The 24,769-nt window shown below is 42.1% G+C and overlaps 1 protein-coding gene across 3 annotated transcripts in view; it reads right to left on the minus strand.

Moving 5' to 3' along the window:
• Positions 1–24,769, minus strand: part of pla2g4a (phospholipase A2 group IVA) — a 93,232-nt gene that overhangs the window by 18,634 nt on the left and 49,829 nt on the right. For all 3 annotated transcript variants that reach the window (XM_033028204.1, XM_033028205.1, XM_033028207.1), the window contains exons 6-12: positions 18,570–18,607; positions 17,041–17,185; positions 15,338–15,474; positions 14,061–14,283; positions 10,537–10,651; positions 8,912–9,049; positions 7,922–8,017 (exon numbers count right to left, since the gene is read on the minus strand). In XM_033028204.1, coding sequence (XP_032884095.1) covers positions 7,922–8,017; positions 8,912–9,049; positions 10,537–10,651; positions 14,061–14,283; positions 15,338–15,474; positions 17,041–17,185; positions 18,570–18,607 — 892 coding nt within the window. The remainder of the gene's footprint in view (positions 1–7,921; positions 8,018–8,911; positions 9,050–10,536; positions 10,652–14,060; positions 14,284–15,337; positions 15,475–17,040; positions 17,186–18,569; positions 18,608–24,769) is intronic.

The following is a 24,769-nucleotide window of genomic DNA, read 5'->3' on the forward strand; positions in this document are numbered from 1 at the left end:
CGATGACAAGTCAGATGGGGGTCCGATGTACTGTTAGTTGGTCAAAAGAGTTTTTATTTCTGCACAGTACGAACAGTTCTAGAAATGTGCAAACTCGGCTATACAAATTTAGAAGCTTTCATGTGTTTCAGTTGTCAAAATCTGAGTAGCTGCTCAGTAGCTGGTGGGTATCTTAGCTGAAGACCAGCGCTCAAGAGTCAGTGGGGTTTAAGTAGTGAAGAAACTCTGGAATAACAGTGAATTATTACATGTCACAGGGAAATATTTCAAGTTGGGGGAATGAAAAATCTGGGATAAAATCCATACTGGTTTTACTCTATTCATCAGTTCTATGCTTACTGAAGAGTACAAAATTAAAACTATTTTTTTTATAAAGATGCGACCTATTCGAACGGTGAAATGTAGAAGAATAAAACGTCTGTGGTTTGTGTTCATCATCTGAATGCTAGAATGAAACTGCAACTGTGGTGCACCTTGTTCCAGACTACTGGGTGCCCCATCCTGCTCTCTTTCACCTCTGACCGTGGTATACTTTCTGCTCCAGCGGTGGGACAACAGCAATGGCTGGATTTCAAATCGAGACGCAAATATGTTACTGGAAAGCTCTTGCATGGAGGTGAGCAAGAGTATTTCTGCCCTCGTTGATTAGAAGGTGCAATTACCACAACATGATGCTGTCACAGAGAAACCAAATTATACAGCGGTATCAAGGACTGAACCCACAGCTTCACAGTGCGCACTTCATCTCATTTTGATACCTCCACAGCTCAAGGGCTTGATTTGATCAGATAAGCGTCTAAGTTAAGAATATGCTTATGTCATGTGACCTCATTTGACATGCAATGCAAAGATGACCCAAATAGTAGAGCTGCTGCTACACAGCATCAGAGACCCTGAATTCAATCCTGACCTCAGTTGCTGTCTACATGGAGTTTGACGATTTCCATATGACCACATTTTCTCCTCTGTATGCCCTCTGATTCTCTCTTGCATCCCAAAGATGTGCAGGTTGTTATGTTAATTTGCCACTGCCCCTAAACTACAGGCAATTGGTGAGATCTGGGGGAAGTTGATGAGAACCTGAGGGTGGTTAGTACATGGAAATAGCTCGGAGGCGGTGCTTGAGGCAGGTACAATTACTATATTTAGAATACCTTTAGTTCAGTTCGTGTGTATGAAGGAACTGCAAAAGCTGGCTTAAACTAAAGATAGACACAAAATGCTGGAGTAACTCAGCGGGACAGGCAGCATGTCTGGAGAGAAGAAATGGGTGATATTTTGCATCGAGACCCTTCTTCAGACTATCAGCTGCCTGTCCAAATATTCCAAAGATCTACCAGTTATTGGTTGAAGAAATGTCTTTGCTTCTATCATGACTGCTACCCCCCATTCAGAAACAAAGACCCCTGGTTTTAGATACCTCAGGTGAAGGAAATAACAACTTCTCTTCTGCTCTGCAATGCCCCACACTTTGTTTTAAATTATTTTCTGTGAAGACCTAACCTCTTTTCATTCCATGTAAATTTCTAGTGTTTTGGCAAAAAAAAAAAAATCCTGGTATTTTTTCCAGTGAATGAGGCATAGTGTTAAGAAAACAACTTAAAATTGGAAGAATGGTGGCACTTCTGTTCTGTTACATGACACTGCTCACCTGCAATTCTGGAGACTGAACCAAACACTATTTAAATTTAGCAGTGGATAATTTGCCTGGCTAGACAATACAGAAACGAAAGAACAAGGAACTTGCCATTTAGCTGTCCAAGGGGTCCATACATGGAGCAATGGTTTCAGGTAGGCACATGAGACTCTGGGTAGTGCAATGAACTGAAGTCTGCTCTGATGACCCTTGACTATGAACCATTGTTAATTTTCAACAATTATTGGAAGTGTCCAAGTCAAATTCTGAGAGTTGTCAGAAATGGTCCCAATACTGCTTTATTGTAAAGTTTATCATGTACAAGATTAGTCTGGCTCTAGGCCTGCAGCATACAGCCTACACTAAGTTGAGCCTAAATTAAAAGGTCTCACTTATGGGGTGTGTAGGATGGGTCATTGTAGGAAATGGAAAAATTACCCTTGCACCATTGCAATGCATACGAAGCTTTGAGTTCAGGCCTTTGGCAGAATGGGGATGTCACTGCATTTGTTATCACTAGTATCTGATGCAGAGGTTCTCAACACTGAAACAAAATAACATGGTGAATCGAGGACCAGAGGACATAGGTTTAAGGTGAAGGGGAAGAGATTTAATAGGAATCTGAGTCTTAACTTTTTCACACATAGGTGGTGGCTGTGTGGGATCAGCTGCCAGAGGAGGTAGTTGAGGCATATCTATCCCAACGTTTACAAAACACTTATAGACAGGTACATGGATAGGACAGGTTTGGAGGGTTATGGGGCAAGCACAGGCAGGTGGGACTAGTGTACTGGGACATGTTGGCCAAAGAGCCTGTTTCCATGTTGTATCACTCCATAACTCTAATATGTTCAAAGGTTCAAAGGTTCAAATGTTCAAAGGTTGATTTATTGTCACATACACCTAGATGTAGTGAAATTCCTTTTGCCAATGCAGCACATAAGAAAGAATACAAACATAACAATAATAAATAGCTTTAACATAAAAACATCCCCCCACAATGGTTCCCATTATGGGGGAAGGCACAAAGTCCAGTCCCCGACCCCAGTTCACCCATAGTCGGGCCTATTGAGGCCTCCACAGTTGCCTCTACGGAGGCCCGATGTTCCAGGCCGTCCTCGCCGGGTGATGATGTTCCGGCGTCGGGAGAGTCCTCTCAGCGGCATGGGAACCCTGGAACGGCCGCCTCCCTACTCGAGACCGTGGCTTCCTGAGCCGACAGGGCCGCGCCAAATGGAGCTCAACTGGCGATCTCGTCGCGAGATCCCAGGCTCCCGATGTAAAGTTTCAGCGCCGCCGCCCGCAGCTCCGCGATGTTTTTAACGCCGGTCCCAGCTCACCGGAGTTTCAGCGCGGCGACCCGGGCAAGGCACCGCCCGCCCCGCAATGGCGCTCCAGCGCTGCACCGCCGTCCTCAGACCCGCAGCTCCGCCGCCGCCGATGCCGGTGCCGCCGCCGCCGATGCCGAGGCTCCGGGCGGTCCCCTCGCTCCTCGGACCCGCAGCTCCGCAGCCGCCGCCGATGCCGCCGCTGCGATGCCGATGCCGAGGCTCCGGGCGGCCCCCTCAGGAAATGCCGCTCCAGGCCCGCTGGTAGGCCGCGAGGACGGGTCGAAAGTGCAGCCCGGAGAAAAGCTGCATCTCCGACCAAGTAGGGACCCTGAAAATTAGTTTCCCCCTTCCCCCCCCCTCCCCCACACATAAAAAAGCTAGAACTCCTTAAAAACAAAACACTAAACTAACTAAAAATAAGAAAAAAGAAATGAAAAACAGACAGCTGCAGGCTAGGCAGTTCTACAGGTCGGCGCCTGTCTTGTTAAACTAATTGATAACATGGTTTTTCAATTAAAACACATCAAGTAATAGCTAGCATGACCTGTATTTGCAGTTAAACAATGAGGGAATGAGTCTTAAGGCTGACTTGTGTACAATAACTGTAAGCAGCCAATGTGGCATATTCCTGGGTTAAAAATGAATCCATATGTCATGAGAGGCAGCCGGTGTAGTAGAGGAGGGTGGAACAAACAAATAGAAAACCACCAAGCATTTCTCCTTCAGTATGCAGAGCAGAGCAGATTATGGTTTGAATGAAGCATGTTACCAAAGATACCAGAGGAGTATCATTGGCGTTACTGCTGTTAATATCAGATTTACATTGACCAAACTTCCTGTTTGAACTAGATTGCTTCTCGTGATAAGAATATAAAGAACCTACTAATCCAGATCTCATCTGTTTCACATGCATAGAATTCCAGGAGTGAATTTATTGATATTGCTAAGCAAGACTGAACTAGCTGACTCCTCTCCACCCACTCTCATGTCATGCCCTCTTTCATATTTCCGTGTAACTTCCAGTCCATTTAATAAGTAGGGCAGAACATTTCCATTTTCCTTTTTATGTGAATAACTTCCAGAGAATTATAAATCCTTTTATTTTCACTAAATTCATCCTATTTCAGCCTCAAAATGGATTTCACAAGATTGTTACAAACCTTTACACAAATACGGTTACTGCACGAACACAGGATACAACTTAATGTGCATTAGACAGCAATCTAAAGGGTGCCAGCATCAAGTGAACAGGTCCAACACATGGCACCTGGTGATGCAGAGTGAAACTATAACCGCCAGAGAGAGAATTTGCATGATTGTTTGCATTCCTATGTTGTTTTTATCAGAACCACAGTCAACCCTGTAAGTTCAGTGATTCACTTTTAAGGATACCAGCTCCTGTATTTTCTATGAAAAAAAACTTTAAATGTTTAATACTGGAAAGGATTAATTTATAACGTTGAAGTCAAGTTTACATAAAGTTTTGCCACCATGGAAGATAAACAATTCCACAATCCTTCCATAAATAACCATTTTACGCAGCAAGCGTGCTTTACTTAAAGGGAAAAGAGAAGTCCTAATTTAGACATGGAGTGGAATCAGACGAATGAGGCAAACAGGAGCAATATTCCCCTCCCCACTGTCGGATTAGGCACCAGTAAGACAAGTGCACGCCTAAGATCGGCGAAGATCGGCAAGAGATAGCAGACAGCTGGTGGGCAGAATGGCGTTTCCAGCAGCAGACATTCTGGCTTGGTGGTTGCGAAAGGAACAGTTGGCACTGCCACACCGTACCATGGGAAGCAGGTTCAAAATTCTTACATAGAGGAAGTCCACTGTGCTAACATCCCGGACAAGATGGGGCTGAATTTATAGATTCATAGAGTCTGGCGGCATGGAAACAGGCCCACTGTCCCAAGTCGCCATGGCAATCAAGAAGCCTAACTCCATGGCAACCAAGATGCCTAGCAATGCTAATCCCATTTGTCTGCTGATTTGTTGGGGGGAGGGGGGGGGATTAAGCATTCTTCTCACAGCTTCTGTTCAATTAGTTGAATTGCACTTAATTTTCTAAAATTTAACAATTCAATGAATCCATAGGGGCTATCGAAAAAGATGGAAGTATCCTCTCATGCACAAGTTAACCAAGATCGATAAATGATTGTCAGAAGAGCAGTATTAACATGCAATATTAACTGTAGTATGTTTTGCTTTAAAAAAAAAACAACTTTGTCGCGGCCTGCTTGTTTTCCTGCCTCCGGTTCTGGGGGGGGGGGATCCTGTGGCAGCACCCGGTTCTGGGGGGGGATCCTGTGGCAGCACCCGGTAGTTGGACCACTAGCTACACAAACCCTCAGCAGTTGGGGGTAGGGTCACGTGACTGGGAAATGGCAGCGAGGAGTCGTCACGGGATATAGAGATGTGTCCAGGTATATATAACGAACCCTGGGACAACCCTCCCTCTCTCTGACTTCGAGCTGACCAGCTCTCTTCTCTCTTTGGGTGAGTGTCCTTCCACCTCAGCAGGAGCTCAGCTTGAGCCCACGAGGCAACAGCCTCACAGCAGCAACAACAACTTTGTGTTAGAGGACCAACGTGTATCTATTTCGAACCTAAAGTAACCCATTTATTCACGACGTTTGGTGCCTCTACAACTTGCAGTAAGTGTTCAATGTGATTTAGTCAAATGTAATTGAAAGACATTTAACTATAGATGCTGGAAATCTGAATTTAAAAGAGAAACTGCTGGAAACACTCAGCTGGTCATGAGGTGTCCATGGAGGAAATGGACAGATGATGTTTTGGATCAGGACCCTTCTTCAGGTCTTGACCTGAAACATTGTCTGTCTATTTCGGTCCACAGATTCTATATTGCCTGCTGAGTTTCTCCATCACTTTGTTTTTTGCTCAAGATTTCAGCATCTGGAGTTTCATGTCTATCTCTCTCTCTCCCTCTCTCTGCTGGAAACACCACATATATCAGGTAGCACATGTGGAAAGAGAACAATGGTTTTCTGTGAAGACCCTTCATGAGGATGAAACTGGATGAGAGGTCTTTGAACCCAAAGGTCAAATCTGTTTCCCTTTGCACATATGCTGCCTGGCCTGCTGAATGGTTCCAGCATTTTCTGTCCTTAATCAAATGTTACTTGTTTCCTTAATAAAAACAAATTGATTTACATTTGTCCTTGTCTCATTAAAATCTTTTTGCTTCATTTTTGTGATAATTGATTCTAAATATCTAGGTTTGGGCAAGAGATTGCATAGTTACAGCCCCGTGCAATTAGGGATTAGAAAATGCTGGCAATACCAAAGTCTGGATTGTAAAGAACATACAGGGAGAAACCGATGATGCTAACGTAAAGGAATTTTGAACACAGCTTGGAATTTATAACAGTCACCGACAACCAGAATCTGCAGTTTGTTTAAGCCGTTGCCTTTAGAGGTCTGGTATCTTTCAAATACCCATTTAAATAAGCGATAACTCATATAGACTAGAATTACCATCGCTAATGCCTATCTTCCTTTGTTCAAACGTTGTGCTCCATCTATGAATGCTTATTGTTATATGGTTGTTTATACTTCAGATAAAGAAATAGAAGCATTCTAATTTTCCATGATACAACGATACAATACAAGGTGATTGCTCTGGAACTAAAGAAACGCTGCATGAGTCCAATGATTCTTACCAATTTCTACAGATGTACCAGAAAAAGCACCTTGTGTGCATCATAATTTCATCACAACCACTCTGCCCTTAGATACAGAACTCGTTGATTTCATTAGATTTACCACAAACGCCCCCTGTCCTTAAATTCACTTAGACTATCTCTGACACCTCCGTCCCCTTCCTTGATCTCTCTTTCTCCATCACAAGGGATAGTCTCTCAATTGATGGATAGTATAAACTCACAGACTTCCACAGTTATCTGGACTATACCTCTTCCTTCCCTGCCACTTGCAAAGACACTATCCCCTTCTCTCAATTTCTCCATCTCTGCCACATCTACTCACAAGATGAAGCTTTCCATTCCAGGTCATCTCCTCTTTCTTTTGTAAATGTGGTTTCCCCATGTCGTCATGGATGGGTCCCTCATCCTCTGTGTCCCGTAGTCCTGCTCTCATTCCTTCTCCGCCCAGACAGAACAAGGATAGAGTTCATTTGGTCCTTACCTTACACCCCACCAGCTTCCGCATCTAACACACAATTTGCCGACATTTCCACCATCTTCAAGTCATCATACAACATCTTTCCACTCCCACCCCTCTCTGCTCACTGCAGAGACTGCTCCTTCTGCACTTCAAATTCTGCTTGGGAAGTTTACAAATGAATGGTATGCTCTCTCCCTGTCCCTCCCCACCCTAGTTCTCTGACTAGTTTCATTCTCCTTCAGATTAATTTTACTGATTGTGTGCCACCCTGTCTCCTTCCCCTCTGCTAACAATGAATCATTCTACATTTCCTTATCATCGTCTGCTTTGATCTGTTTTTCACACCTTACCCTTCCACATCTCTAGACTCCCTCTCCCCCGACTCTCAGTCAGAAGAAGGGTCTCAACCCGAAACGTCACCTATTCCTTCTCTCCAGAGATGTTGCCTGTTCCGCTGTGTTACTCCAGCATTGTGTCTATCTTTGGTATGAACATTGAAATCTCAAATTTTAATTAATTAACCAACAACATCCCATTCTGCCTCCACCTCTGTTCCAGCTTTCCCCCCACCCCCCTACTACAATCAGTCTGAAAAAGTGTCCTGATCTGAAACTGCCACATTTCCCTGAGTCTATAAATGGATCTTTCTGAATCAAGACCCATGACCAATGGGTATTTCAGAATAGTTTATCGATACATGCAAGGGCCCCTGTGAGAGGGTGCTCCAGAAGTTTCCAAGGACATTTCGGGCTTTGCAAATATCCCTGAAAAATAGATTCATATGGAGTAACTTGTGCAGTACCTAGTTCTTCTTCCATGGTCATGGAACATTTGTTGTTGGCGTTGCTTACTCCTAGCACTCGATTAAACAATATGGAAAACGCACTGCCCCAAACACCTATCAATGAAAAAGAGGAAAAGTAAAATTAAAACAATAATGATTTCACTAAAATATTTATGTATGGTGACAGAACGGGAGAATTTCAACTTGGCTGAGAGTGAGAGTCCTACACTTACACCTGTGTCTAGTCCTACTGAAGAGAATGACACTGAAATCATGGAAGGTAGACAAAACTGCTGGAGAAACTCAGCGGGTGCGGCGGCATCTATGGAGCGAAGGAAATAGGCAATGTTTCGGGCTGAAACTCTTCTTCAGACTGATGCAGGGTAGGGGGGGGCGGGAAGAAGAAATGAAGATTGAGGAGCCAGAGGGCTGAGGGAGAGCTGAGAAGGGGAGGAGACAGCAAGGGCTACCGGAAATTGGAGAAGTCAATGTTCAGGCCACCGGGATGCAGACTGCCCAAGCGGAATATGAGGTGCTGCTCCTCCAGTTTCCGGTGGTGCTCACTCTACCTTTGTCTACCTTCGATTCTCCAGCATCTGCAGTTCCTTCTTGAACCTGAAATCATGGAGGTCCATCTCCACCCCTGATGTGCTTGGTCCTACTTCTGTAATACCCCGCAATCATCTTGTCTACTATCACCCCAAAATCTCTTTAACCCGAGACATTGGGCATGGTAGGAAAAATAATTGCTCCAGAAGATATGGAATATGTGGTGGGATATTGTGATGATCCAGACTGTGATGCTAACAAAATTCATCTGGAGGCAACCTGATCCATGACAAGACACTCAATATAGGCATCAAATAACCTGTCAATTGATTTAATAAGAGATATTTCCTTTTGGCACGATGACAAAGTAGAAAATTGAAAAATTATATTAGTAATATTAGTAATAACACTGTCACAACAATACTGTCTGAAATCCCATTTTCCACGTAATCTCCTTACCCATAAAGAAATGAAGCGGGTTCTCATCATATTTCTTTATCACTGATCCCATGAAGAACTTGCTGCCAAATAAGCTGGGATGCATGAACGTTCCATATTTGGCCATCCCAATCTCATATGGACTGAATTCCACCCAGTCTATAAATGAAATAAATATATTTAAGGAAGGGAGGGAGAGTTATCGTGAAAGATTGTTGATTAAAAAAAAATATCGCTCTTTCAAACACTAAGCACTCTTTTTAGTGTCTATGAGTATATCCATAAATATCTATATTTAGCATGGGAGAAAATATTGACTTAATAATCAGTTTAAATAGTCAGGTGGATGCACATTTGGGTGTGCCTGGAACACCTAAGAAATTGGAAACCAAAAGTTTCTATTATTAATCTTTCATTTTGATTTTAGAGCACTGGCAGGATTTTCACACCCAGTCATTTTTGGGTTTTTTTAAATTATAACTAAAACTATTTTCTTTGCCCTTTTTAAAAATAAATTTCTGTGATAGGCTCATGTGACAAATTGACCTGCATTGTAGGTTCCTAAATATGTAAAATAAGTTGTAACTATCATTTGAAAAATTCAAAGGAATGATTCAATTGTAATCATGGCAAAACTTATCAGTATTCTCTAATACTATATTTTCACAATGACTAACCTCAGAACTAGGCGTTTTGTTCTCAAGTGATTTACCCATGTAGACTGGAATGTGAGAAATGAGTGGAATTGGTGAGCATTTATTTAATAACTAATCTAATTGTAAAATGTATTGGAATATTACTAAACTTTCAAGCCTTTAAAAAGTTTAAAACTGAAATTCCCCTCAGATAAATGTATGAACATATAATGGATTTAAAAATAAAATGATGCATCATATTTCAGCTACTTCCTTAAACAGAGCATTATATAATGCGTAAAAAACTATTTGGAATTATGCTTCCTCTATTCAGGTGTGCTACCTGTGAGAGCTATTGATTGAGATTGGTTACTCAGTCATGTTTGATGTCATCAATGCTGCAGAGTACCAGGCCACCATTTCTGTGAGGGCCTCAGCCACTGAACAGATGAGTTATTGCTACAATGAGCATTAGATCTTTGAAGTCAGCAGCAAGCTCAAATGCTTTGATGCTGACCCAAAATCCAGATTGACATTTCTTTGCTTTGTAATGATTGTTATTTTAAGTATGGATATTTTGGAAAGGGAAAGGGAAAAGAAGCACATGTGGCAGACCTGGACATTATCAGAATGAATGCAAGATCTGGCATGTTTGAAGCTCTGAAGCCTGTAGCATGTTCATGGGGGGGCTCTGCAGCTTATAGTGTAGGTGTGGTGGTTTTGTCATTTGTCATTTGAAGTCTAACACATATGGTCATCAGCATTTTACTCAATGATCCAAATATACTCTTGTCTCTTACCTGAGAAAATGGATCAATAGTAAGAGGAAAACAGCAGGAATGCGAGATATAATAATCAAATAAAACTAGTAAAATATGTAGAAAAGCAATATCCACCCTAATCGAAGAGCCTGAAGGTAGAGTGTGAATAATATGTTGCAGCATCCTACTTATACATACCCAACAGTTGTACCCTCAGATACAGTATAATTACCCAATAGAAAACACCTACCTGCAAACATGAGTTCAGAGACATCTGGCTTTACATGTAAACAGGTGAATAAAGGCAATGGGCATTGCCCAATGTGGATCTTGTTTTTCATCTCACTCAATTTAAAGTTCATTCTCTGTAATACAAGAAACATTTGAATATATTTGAAAGTATCTGAAACAATCAAAATACATTCCATGGATACAAAATGGATCAGTGTTTCCAATATCACTTTCTCCTTTTCAAACCTAAACTACAATTGACAGGTTCTACAGTTTCCTTAATTATAGAGTCATACACTGTGTAAACAGACCCTTTCCCCCAACTCGCTCAAGCTGGCCAAAACTAGTCCCACCTGCATGCAAAAACAATTATTTCTCCACGGATTTTTGAGCAAAATGATGGAGGCTAAGTTATGGCACAAGAACCCACTGCAAGTTAGTTTATGATCCAATGTTACTTGCCCAGATCAGTTGACAGAAGAAAAGACCACGAGCAATGTTATCTTACCCAATTATCCAACACCATTGATATGAATTATGCTATCATGTATGGTTTTTAAAAGTATTTCTAATTGGCTATGCTTACTTGATGAGATTAACAAAAAACGCATGTATGTTAACCACACCGAGATAGACAACATGGTAAGTAGTGTAGATGTGATCATGATGAGTTAGCTTAAACAGAGGGCAGTTCAACTGACATGTGATAGGAGCAGAATTAGGCCATTCGACCAATCAAGTCTACGCCGCCATTCAATCGTGGCTGATCTATCTCTCCCTACTAACCCCATTCTCCTGCCTTCTCCCCATATCCCCTGACACCCGTACTAATCAAGAATCTATCCATCTCTGCCTTAGAAATATCCATTGACGGCCTCCACTGCCTTCTGTGATAAAGAATTCCACAGATTCACCACCCTCTGAATTATTCTTTGTTCATTTTGAAGGGAAATGGAAATCTAAGGCATCAATAGAAGCAAATGTGAAACCATCCACTTTGCGCATAAGAAGAATATAGTTTGATGTGATCAGGCCTGGCTTTGCCTCGGGCTCAATGGGCTAACCATCGCTTTCACTGTACAATATATACCATGGCCCTACCTAAATTGTGATTCTGCAGACTCTGTAATACCATGTTGAGCCGCATCATCCAACCTGCTCCTGTTCCCACTCTTGATGCCTCTGACCTCCCTGCTGGCCATACCCCTGGGATGCCTGGCCTCCCCATTAGCCACAACAGCCGCTCCGCCTGGAGCCTTGACGTCTGTCCACCCTGACTTGCTTTCATTTGCAGCAGGCCCTTCAAACCAAACTAATCGCCTCCTGGAACTGCAGTGCACCACGCAATGTGAATTGCAAAAAATAATAGTTTCATAAGTTCTCGGAGCAGAATTAGGACATTCGACCCATTAAGTCCACTCCATCATTCAATCATGACTGATGTATCTCTCCCTCTCAACCTCATTCTTCTGCTTCCACCCCATAACCCCTGACATCCATACTAATCAGTAATCTGTCAACCTCTGCATTCAAAATATCCATTGACTTGGCCTCCACAGCCGTCTGTGGCAATGAATTCTACAGATTCAACACCTTCTGACTAAATAAATTCCTTCTCATCCCCTTTCTAAAGATATGTCCTTTTATTTTGAGGCTATGGCCTCTGGTCCTAGACTCTCCCACTAGTGGAAACATTCTCTCTGCGTTCACTCTATCCAGGCCTTTCACTATTCGATAATTCAATGAGGTACCCCCTCATCCTTCCAAACTCCAGTGAGTACAAGCCCAGTGCCTTCAAAGGCTCATCATCTGTTAACCCACTCATTCCTGGGATCATTCTCGTAAATCTCCTCTGGACCCTCTCCACACCAGCACATCGTTCCTCAGATATGGTCACAATATCTAAAACTGCTCACAATACTCCAAATGCGGTCCGACTAGTGCCTGATAAAGCCTCTGCATTACATCCCTGTTTTTATATTCTAGCCCTCTCGAAATAAATGCTACCATTACATCTGCCTCCCTTACTACCGATTCGACTTACAAATTAACTATAAGAGTTTGTTTGAGCCGTATTTGGAGTATTGCGTGCAGTTCTGATCGCTCCATTACAGAAAGGATGTGGAGGTTTTTGAAAGGGTACAGTGGAAATGTATCAATGTTGCTCCGATTAGGAAGTAGGAGCTACATGGACAAACCTGGATTGTTTTTTCTGGACTGCTGGTGGTTGAGGGGAGACCTGATAGAAGCACAGCTTTACGATGAGAGGGGTTAAACTGTGTGGGGCAAGTGACACGTGGAAATACAGGTAATGGAGCTACATGGATTATGTGCAGGCAGATGGGATTAGTTTAACTTGGCATGTTTAGAACAGACATTATGGGCCGAAGGGCCTGTTCCTGTGCTATACTGTTCTATATTCTTAACCTCACCATGCCTGTCCTTCCTTGGAGACTTATGCCCCTGTCCCACTTAGGCTATTTTTTAGGTGACTACAGATGACTAGGCTGTCGCCACATGGTCGCCAGGGTGTCGCCTGTATGGTCGTGAGTTGTCTCCTCAGTCGCGCAAAGAATCGTAGTATTTTTCTGCTTGCCGCTGGATTTTGAAATGTTCAAAACTTTTCGGCGACAGTTGCCTTGTCGTAGGTTGTCGTAGGTTGGATGACGTAGGTTGTTGCTAGGATGACGTAGGTTGTCGATGGTGCTGACTTCGGTGAATTCCATTGGCGACTACCGACGTCAACCGGCGACAGGTACCGGTGACCGAATTGTCCTCAGTTGTTGCCAATACGGTGGTACTTGTCGCAGGTGGACATAGGTTATCGTAGGTGTGGTCGTAGGTGGACGTCCTAATGGGTCGTCGGTTGTTGGTAGCTTGCTGTAGCTTGACGTCAACTAGGTGGTAGGTTGTTGTAGACATTGTCGTAGGTGGGGGTCCAGTTGCCGTTTTTTCGGCGGCCTGCTACGACTATGACAGTCGCCGGCAGTCACCGAAAAAATCGACTAAGTGGAACAGGCCCATTACAGTCCCAAACCTCGCATATCCTTCCATTTGCTGAACTTCTGCTTGTCCTTCCCACCCACATGTCACTCTATCTTAAACCTCCTGAATAGCACTCGCAAAGCTCCCTGTAAGGGTATTGGCCCCCCTGCAGTTCAGTTGCAACCCATTCCTCCTATGCAGGTCAACTCTGGCCCAGAAGAGATCCCTGTAGTCCAAAGGTTTTAATCCTTTCCCCCTGCACCAACTCCTCAGCCACATATTTATCTGTCCTTTCCTACTATCAGTAGCACATGACACCAGGAGTAATCCAGAGATCATAACCCTTGAGATCTTGCTTTTTATTCATTTGCCTAACTTCCTGTATTCACTCTGCAGAACCTCATCCATTTTTGTACATATGTTTATGGAAATATGATCAGTGGCTTAGGATATGGGATCTATTGACGTCTCGGGAAACACCTTATATTTCAGAACTTCCTCAGCACAATAACCACTGTATGTTCTGATATTATGAAATAAGAATTATTCTCAACTTACATCTGCGATCAGTGTTTCACCGATGAGCATCCCAAACATATCAGTAAAGGTGACGGGCTGTCCTGCAAACTTCTTCTTCCACAGGGCCTCTAAGTATCGTCTGACCTTCAAAGGATTCAGCAGGAACATTGGATTGTGGCTGACATTTTCCATTAGTTCTTTGTTGATTTCATCAGGTCCTTTGGTTGGAAACTCTGGGTTAGAATATAGTTTTGACATGTACCTGGTTGAGGAGAGAGATGTGGAAGAAAATAACTCAAAGCATTTCAGCACTGCCATGTTTTCTCTTGTTTTCCACTGGCACTCGGCTACCACTACCCTTCCCATAGCCTTCCCAAAGAAAGCAAATTGAGCCCCAACCCTTCTTCCTCAAGTATCCAACAAGATTTGCATTTCTCATCTTAACAAAAATCTGGCCTTATAAAGCTCAAGAATTTTTAGTTGATCAAAGGACTTTTCCAGTTTCCTAGTTGAATGATACGCTCATATCAAGTCTGAAACATGCAAAAGGCCAGAATTAAAAGAGTTAAATGTTGGCACCTAAATCAGAGAATTATTCTGGATTTCCAACCATACCTAATGGCAACATTAAAATACTGTGCCTCGTGCACCACTCAGAAATTGATCTTTGAGAATAAAAGCAGCATTTGTGACAACAAGTTGTGACACTTAACTTTCCAAAAGATAAAATAACTGCTAAATATGTTGTCATTCATTATGTTAATATGGTTCTATAGGCAAATGCATAACCATTCTTCTTGCATGACATTTGAAATGACTGTAAGTGGCCGAATCCTAGAACACAAACGTTTCCAAAAGGTAAGACAAGATCAGGATTAGGATAGACACAACTCAGCGAAACAGGCAGCATCTCTGGAGAGAAGGAATGGGTGATGTTACGGGTCGAGAACCTTCTTTAGACTCCTTCTCTCCAGAGATGTTGGCCGTCCAGCTGAGTTACTTCAGCATTTTGTGTCCATCTTTGATTTAAACCAGCATCTGCAGTTCCTTCCTACACATCATGATTAGGATGGGCGATTGATCATATTCTCCATCTTAGCTATTGATTTTAAAGCCAATAACGTGCCTTCCCTAAATGACCTCTTCTGTGATCAGCTAATTTAGCACAGAGAGGTGATCATGCCAGGCTACCAAAATATCTTTAAAATCATACTGCAGCTGCATTCATCTACTTGGCCACTAAGGGAGACTCAATACATTTAATGATACAATTTTATTCAGGCTACAATGAGAAGGTCTCTCGATGTGAAACTTACCAGGTAGAACCAGAGAGGCCAGTGACGTAGGTCGCACAGTCAAAGACTCCGGATTCCACTAAAGCCTTCATTGCACCAGAAAGCCCGATCATTGCTCTAAATCCTCCACCAGAACCCAGAATAGCTATCGTTGGCACCTGAAATACAACCAAGAGTGTAGCATTATGACTTTTTTAACCACGGTTCCAGAGACACTGCCAGCGGCACTGCCAGCTGAGAGCCTCATTCAAAGTGGCACATTCCTGCGTTCCTCCTCATGTATTGCACGTGCTTCCTGAGGCTAAACACCACTTACAGGATGGCTGCAGCTACCATTCCTTCAGCTGCAATTCCGTGAGAGATTATTATGACCACACAGGGGATAAACACAAGGCCTGGTCTGTGTTCATCGTGATCTGTCCCAATGCTGCAGGGCACATCGACAGAGCAATTTGCACTAATGCCACTGCAAAGTCTTTTGGCAAATTCACTTTCCCTAGTTCAGCTTCCCACACATGTTTTGAGGACATCTTGAGAACAATAGAGGACATCTATCATGGCTAATTCAACCTGTAATGGTTAGTGCAAACTTTCCAAATATGGTGTTCCAAGTTATTACAACCTACATTCCTATCTGCATTCCTATCAAACCTGGACTAATCAGGAGCGTTACAAAACTAATTGGCTAAACTGGAATAATGTTTTTCTAGAGATTGCAATTACAGTCTGCAACAAATTCTGTCACAAATTTACCTCATTTCAGGGTATTTTTACATCCATCCACTTCCACAAAGTTAATCTACACCTCCTTGTCTACATTGAAGGACAGATAACTTACAGGGTAGAAACTACATAAAAGCTACTTAGAGACAGCTCCAAATGTTGAGGTCCATGTCAATATCATCTCTATTCAGCTGTAGGCATGGGAATGGAGAGGCAGATGCCTTCACAGCCCAGAGGTGGCACTGGGTAGAATTGAAATAGGTTATCTTCCAAAGATGTAATGATGTTATTGCAAATGACAGGTCATTTTTATATTATTCAGTGATTGAATAATGATTATTTCACACATTTCAAAAATTAACCCTGTGTTACTTTTATGGGCTGTTCGAATAAGACGTAACTGGGGAAAATGTATAACTTCAGGTATGTGGGGGGGTTGGGGGCTCATCAGAGCATGAATGCCAACCATGGCCTTTCTCTAAGACTCTAGTCCTGGAGTCAGATGGTACTTGGATTGATTATGTGATCACATAATCCAAGTGACACTAGAGTGAAGTATTGAACTATTGGAAGAGCTCTGATAATAACTATTGCTCAGAAACAATGAAATTGATTTGTGAATCAATGTAATTCAGATGAAATTGAAACAGAAGCACGCCTGCCCTCTCAGATGGCTGGAAATAGTCTCAGGTTGAATTTGAAGAGCAGGGAAGTTCTCGTGGTACCCCTTCAAATATTTATCCATCAATCAGTATCAATGAACAGCAAACAGTTTGCTCTGTTATTTCAAAATCTTACTGCATCTCTTAATGCCAACAGTAACTCCAGTTGAAACTGGTGAAAACAAGTAACAAGCTCCATTCAGCATGGAAGAAGATTTACTCACTCCATCTCCATCTTGATAATCCAACCCTATTCTCAGTGATAAATGTTAAATCCTAGATGGTACCCCAATACAAAGTCCTCGGCAACACAGAGCTCATCACAAGCTGAGGGCTTACCTCCCGGATTGATTGTGGTGCTTTCTTGGCATTCTTGGGACCCAAGAGCTTCTTGATTCCTTCCATAACATTTTCCCTTCTCTTCACCCTGAATAATTTTTCCTCATCACAGAGTGCCATGCTGAATCGAAGATCAACTGAAGCACTAGAAGGAAATTGGGAGTGATTGCAATGAAACTGGATATAAAGGATATTAGAGTACATAGTGGGAGTTGCAGCACCATCTTATAAGCATGGATAAAATTATACGGTAAAAGGTCTTTAGTCAAGTGACACCATGTTCAAACTTCCCTGGTATCACACACATTTTTCACAAAATATATCAGTGAGAAAATAACACTCATTCCTTGACCGCCAGAACATAGACAAATAGGAGCAGAACTGGCCATTTAACTGTTTGAGACTGCTTAGGGTTTAGAGCATGGAAATAGGTCCCTCAGCCCACCAGGTCACAGCTCCCGAGGTCAGAATCAAATCTGGTCTCTGCTGCTATAAGGCAACAGTTCTACCAGCTGCACAAGTGTTCTGCCATTCAGTACAATCCTGGTTGATGCTTTGTCCTGATACCATATTTCCTCTCTTTCCCATACCCCTTGTTGCCTTTGGTGTCAACAAAATGTATTTCCCTCTGTAAGATATTCAACAACTTGAGTTCCATTGCATTTTGTGGGAAAGAATTCCACCTCAAATCATATAAATAAATTTCTCCCCATCTTAGTCCTAATTGTATCCTGTGTATTCCCTTCTTATTTGGCACCTCCAAACCTCTTTGACATCCTTTCACATTCCATTTGCCCTTCATCTTTCCCCTATCGTCCATCTCACTTCCCCTCCACAAGAGTAATACTCAGTATAATCCCTGCTCGTTTGACATGGGAAACCTGTCAATAGGAGAGGGAGGGGCAGGAGGGTGTACGGGGACGGAGACCGGATATCTGACATTGAAAATGGTGAGTGAGTTATGTCTGAAATAATCTGGCTAGGTTATCATCATCTCTCATCCCACTCCACCCTGCCACACTTAGACTTGCCACCCTGCCACTTCCATTGTTTGACAGCACAGGGGATCAATCTGCAAAAGTGGCTCAATTCCTGTCCTAAAGCTGCAACAAGGCTCACAACTCTGATAACAAACATGGTCATTCTGCGCACGTCCAGAAATGTCAGCGGGAAATCACATATGGGGGAAGAAGATAAATATCTGAGACAGATTAATCAAAAAGATAAGATTATTTGAATGTTATAATCCATCTTCTTATTTCAAACTTTTGTATCTTTCATGGACAATGAATTATTATTTGAGGATGTTTTTGCTATAGTTTTGGTAACAGCCCAAATGACCATCTGCACAATTTGTCCAGGGCTTACCACTCTTCTGTCCATGCTATAGCAGGATTTTCCTGAACCACTATGGAAACTGCTGAAGCCCATGGGATCCAAGCTAAAGATCCAACACCAGCCAATCCAGCTTTCCAATGCAATCATAAAGCATGTTTGTCTGTAAATTCCAGCTTTATCATAATACTTACCAAACTTCCAAGGACATGTCCATAAATACTGTAGTCACCTAGAAAAGATTAAAGAAATTATTAATATGGAGCACGTTGCAGCACACACAGGAACAAAGATACCATGGAAACTGACAACTTCTACAACTGGCACCTGGAATTAAACAAAATCATAGTTGCTCCAAGATATTCTCCCCTTCGCACTCAAAAACTGGGGCATAAACCCTGGCTGCCAATCCCGCAAGCTATCCTGTCACAGAATGCTTCACCGACAAGGTTGATTGTGTTTGTAGCCAGCACTCGCACAAATATACTGAATCATTGGATAATAAGTGCAAGTGGAGACATCAACTAATTTTGGATACCTATAGACCTGGGCTGTTGAAGCCAACTATAGTGCACGTTGTAAAAATTGCAATTGTCGCTTGCCTCAACAAGCCCAGTTGCAAAACATACAAATATATAACAACTTCCAAGGAACACTTATTAACTGCTCAACTTACTTCCTTGAGGCAATTCTAAATCAATAAAATTTCACTGGCCAAGGTTCATACTTTGAAAATTAAATGTCTTTGTCTCTCATTATCAATGTGGATTTATTAAAGAGTAGTGAAGATCATGAAAGGTGTAGAAATGGAGAGAAACTTCCATTTGGCAGGGGTGCCAAGTGATAGGGAACATGTATGAAAACAATTGGCAAAAAGATCGAAAAAGTGACATTTTTAAAACAGAAAAGTTGGGAACTGGAACGCACTGCCAGGGATAAAAGTGAGGCAGATGTAATTGTACTTTTCAAATACAAGCTGCACAAGTATCTGAAAATAAAGATTTGCAGGGCTATGGGGAGAAGGTGAGAGTGCAACTGGCTGGATTGCTCTTATATTAAGCTAATATGAATCCATGGCTTCCTTTTACATGTAGGAAGGAACTGCAGATGTTGGTTTAAAGCAAATATAGATACAAAAAGCTGGAGTACAAGAGTTACTCCAGTTATTGTGTCTATATTTGGCTTCCTTCCATCATGTAACCAATCTATGATTCCAATTTGGATTCTAAGGTATTTTTTTACGGAATAATGCAGGAAAGCTAACGAAGATTGTTTTGAGAGAAAAGGATTATAAAAGATAAAAATTAAAATGTTGTCACCACCAACCATGAATTGAAGAATGTATTCTTCAGCACTTGCAAACAAAGTCAATGCTGGTATTTTATGCAATGGCTTCTTTCAAAGAGAAGTCAATTGGAAAATGTCTTGCTCTGATGCTTTTGGGGAAAGCCAGTTGGAAACAGTTAAATGATGGGCACAATTGATTTATTGATTGTCAGGATTTAGCCCATCTCTAACTGCCCAAGAGAAGTTGGTAGAGAGATACAAAATGGAGTAACTCCACAGGACAGGCAGCCTCTCTGGAGAGAAGGAATGGGCGACGTTTCGGGTAGAGACCCTTCTTCAGACTGAGAGTTGTCTTCTTAAGCTGTCGCAGTCCTGCTGAAGATACCCACAGTGCTGTTGGATACAGAGCAATGATGCAGGAAAGGCTATATATCGTCCAGTGAGGAAGGTGTGCAACTTGAATGGAAACCTGCAGGAGGCGATGTTCCCATATGCCTGAAGTCCTTTGTCCTTCTTGGTGGTGGAGGTTGAAGGAGAGGGAAATACTATTGGAGTAACTTGAGGAGTAACTCTTATACATTCTGTGGGGTGGTACTGCAGTGTTTGTTGAGTAGCATCCTGGCTATGGGTGCTTGTCTGTACAGAGTTTGTAGGTTCTCCCCGTGACTGTGTGGGTTTCTTCTGAGATCTCTGGTTTCCTCCCACACTCCCACAAGACGTACAGGTTTGTAGGTTAATTGGCTTGATATAATTGTAAATTGTCCCTAGTGTGTGTAGGAAAGTGTTAATCCACAGGGATAGCAGATTGGCATGGACTCAGTGGGCCGAAGGGCTTGTTTCCGCGCTGTATCTCGAAACTAAACTAGTCAGGATTAAACCCGGGACTCTGGAGCTGTAAGGCAACAACTCTACTGCTGCGACCACTTACTATCTTTCAACCTCATTGTTCTATTGCTTTAAGATGGAAGTCTCTGAATCAAGGGCAGAGATGCAGCCTTCCACGGTTGGCAGGAAACACTGATGAACAGATATATCCAGAAGAAGAGGTCAGGTTATGCTGAGCTTGGGTTCAATGGATTAAAGGGATAAGGATAATTTGAAGAAGAATTCAGAATTCCACAATTTTAAGTGCTGGGACACACAGAATACAGTAATCAATTTATACTTTACAAATCCCACTTTACAAATTGTTCTGCCTGTTCGAATCTTTTGTGGGAAAGCTGAATGAAACACATTGCCAGAATGGAAAAGCAATAAACTGGTACTGCTGCTCGCTAAACAGTGTACTCCATTCATTTAATTTGCATTTCATTCTCCTCAGATTTTATCATAGTCATTTTCCTCCTAAACCTCTACCAAAATTTACACCTATTCCCACTACCTGATCCTATACTTACCCCCTATAATACCCCTATTGTCCTCTGTATCTCAATGTTAGTTTGATGCTGAAGTCCGAAGAAAGGTCCCAACACAAAAGGCCATCTATCCACAATGCCCTCCATAATGTTTGGGACAAAGACCCATCATTTATTTATTTGCCTCTGCACTCCACAATTTAAGATTTGTAATAGCAAAAATCCCACGCGGTTAAAGTGCACATTGTCAGATTTTATTAAAGGGTATTTTTATACATTTTGGTTTCACCATGTAGAACTTACAGCTGTGTTTATACATAGTCCCCCCGTTTCAGGGCACCATAATGTTTGGGACACAGCAATGTCATGTAAATGAAAGGAGTCATGTTTAGTATTTTGCTGCATATCCTTTGCAATGACTGCTTGGAGTCTGCGATCCGTGGACATCACCAGTTGCTGAGTGTCTTCTCTGGTGATGCTCTGCCAGGCCTCTATTGCAGCCATCTTTAGCTTGTGCTTGTTTTGGGGGCTAGTCCCCTTCAGTTTTCTCTTCAGAATATAAAAGGCATGCTCAATTGGGTTCAGATCGGTTTTTCTCTTTCTAGCGATGTTGCCGGACCTGCTGAGTATCTGCAGCATTTTGTATTTTTACTATGGATTTCCAACACCTATTTTTTTTTAAACTTTCATATCAGATTTTACCAACCCTGTTTACTCTGAAATTGTTTTAAAGTGGTCAAAATTGAGAAATACCGCTTTGAACAGAACAGAAAATGGGCTTTGAACAGAATCTCACACAAATGTCAGGATTGCTTTGGCCACAAGGTCTGCACAAGCTACCAAGCTTCAGAACTACTGCAGGTTGCTGATGGTGATCTGTGCTAATATAAAGTTTGCATTTCACTGCTGCACAAGAGAGATCTTCCACACCCCACACTCAAGGAGATGAGACTTCATCTAATTTTCCTTGAATCCACAGGAGGAGACACAGCAGGTGCAGGGATTTGCTTGCTTTGCAGGAATTCACAGACTGATCTCATGCCTTAAGAGAGCCCGCAATCAGAAGTTCACCCTCACAAAAAACATGCCTTCCTTGGGGTCTGCTCTTCATGACCCTGGTGAGATCAATCTAACATCCCAAGAACATACTCCAACATCTTCTCCCGTAATTGCAACCTCCATTCATTCATGTTAACTCTCCCCTGGAGCGGGAAATTGTACTTGGTACATCCCATTAAATCATATCTCCAGAGTTAGACGATGACAGCCATGAAAACTTGCAGAACATTCATAGGGAAGTTCAAATTTTGAAAATGTCCGTTTCAAAACACCGTTATACAGGAAATTCCTATAATGCTGATCTGAGAACTTAGCAGCTTTTGCTCTTTGTGACTTTCACAAACACTCTTCATGTAACCAACAAGTACTGTTTTAATGGACTAGGGCAATTTCTAGGCCACAGTCTGATCTTGCCTTTTCTGGTTTTTAAGAATGTCAATCTTCTAATTGATTTTCTATCCCTCTCCAAAAATTCTGTGACCAAATACAACCTAACCAAAGATAGACTGAAATGTTGGAGAAACTCAGCGGGTGAGGCAGCATCTATGGAGCCTAACCAAGATGTGCTGAAATCGACCAACTAACCAGGATATGAACTAGGATACAGTAAACCTCTCTAACCCACACTGTAGTGCTTTACATATTTAATCTAAGGATCAAGGATACATGAATCAAGTGTGGAGATAGCCTCTGAAAATATATCATTATTGCATATATCTAATAAGCATTTATTACAAGTCCAAATTATATTGTGAATTGTAGTTCGCCGCCAATTAGTAACAATAGAATCTAAAAGGAAATGGTATGATAGGTTAAGTTACAGGTCTACCTGCTGGAATGCTAAACTTTCACACTACATACCTTGGCAGACTCTTTATAGACTCTCGATGGGCATGGATGGGTCGGGCTGTGAATCTCCAGGGCTCCATGATTGAACACTTCACCGTCACTTTTGCTGGTGAAACTTGCACCAGATGCATGAACAATATAAATCAAGATAATTTAAATCCAGAAACTTATTTTCCTCCCAATCTGCTTTCAACTTGATGATGCTGGTTTGTTGTGGGATGGGTACCCTGCCTTCAGAACATGCTCTATAAAGGATGTTCAGCAGAACCTTGCCATGAACAGCATCTTCCTCTCCCATCTCTATAGACGAGGAGGACAAGAACATCAAGCTTGTAGCAACATTCACCTCTGTTCCTTAAAAGTAATGCAGCAACACAACTTTGCGGCCTAGAATTCCATCTTTATTATCATTAATGGAGAACCATTATCTTGAGGATTATGGTCAAGAGAAAATCCCACCAACACCTTCTCAACGATAATCCATTATTGCAGCTGTGGAGGTGTAGACCTGCCTTCACCATATGAACAAGTATAGAAGCTGGTGATAGTCATGGCTACTGTCATTTCTAGAGCAGTTTGTAGTTTTTTTGCTCTAGATTCCAGGATCTGCAGTCTCTCGTGCTTTAAATGCTGTAGTTATTGACTTTGGTTTAGGTGCATGGTCACAAGTCAAGCTCCCCTTCCCAAACCATTGACTGCCCCAACACATAATTTTCAGCTGATTATTTGACTCTGCAGGACTTCACAACAAAATCAGAATTGGTAATCGATCAAGGCCAATGGGATGGCTCCAGGAGTGAGATATCTGGACTAATATCTCCTTCCCCAGCCATGGAAGACAAGGACGTTTATTACATTTCATTTTCTGCTGTTGCTGAAATTAGCCGACATAACTGGTGATGGCATCACACGGGGATTTTTTGGTAATCATGGCAAATCTTTTCCACACATTGAAGATTAAATAATTTCTCTCCAGGAAGTTTCAATCTGATTAATACTGCAGCATTGGCAATTTCGAGAGATTTTTACAACAAGATGGATTTTTTTTTGATACCTGCTGTAGATTAACTATATTAATCTCTGTCATATAACCTTCGCCACATATACTATGCATGATACAGTTACTGATAACCCTGCTTGTCCCTAGCTCAGCAGTCTGCAAGATGATGCGAGTGCAGTAGTATGTATTATTCTCTCTGCATACGTTTTAATAAAAGCTTTGTGGTTTACCTAATACTTTGTAATGGACTGATTACAAAACATGGTGTCAGAAGTGGGATGCGAGAGAATGGGCTGTTTGGGTTGGTGCGGCGTTAGTCTGTTGCAGACCACACAGGACTCGACTTTCTCACGTACCAAGACGGACATTCCAGGCCAGAAGAACATACCCTTTGCCCTCAGAACAGTTGCCTCCACACTGGGATGGCCCCTGTGGATGGCATCGTAATATTTGTTTTGGAGAGATGCAGGAACAACTGCCTTGTGTCCTTTCACTACAATGCCATCCTGAAGTGCCAGTTCATCACAAACAGGGTAAAATGGGCGAATCAGGGGCGGATAGAGAGCAGAGAATGAGACACATGAGAGCAGGCTGAAAAAACTAACAATAACGAAAGCTGTTGGAGGCAACGAAAGCTGCCTTGCATAACACTGTACGAGTAACAGAAGCAGGCAGATACGGTGTAGTTACATAGATCTGTTTTGCCATGTTCTTCTTTGTGTTGTTAACATGTGTCCGCGAAAAAACCCAACAACAAATAGCACGCAGGAAGCATTTTTGAAAATTTCAGGAAATACCATCAAATTCCAAGAAATTTGGGATTCTATTTCAGGAAGAATAATTT

This window comes from Amblyraja radiata, chromosome 10, assembly GCF_010909765.2.
Source record: "Amblyraja radiata isolate CabotCenter1 chromosome 10, sAmbRad1.1.pri, whole genome shotgun sequence".
NCBI classification, from domain to species: Eukaryota; Metazoa; Chordata; class Chondrichthyes; order Rajiformes; family Rajidae; genus Amblyraja; species Amblyraja radiata.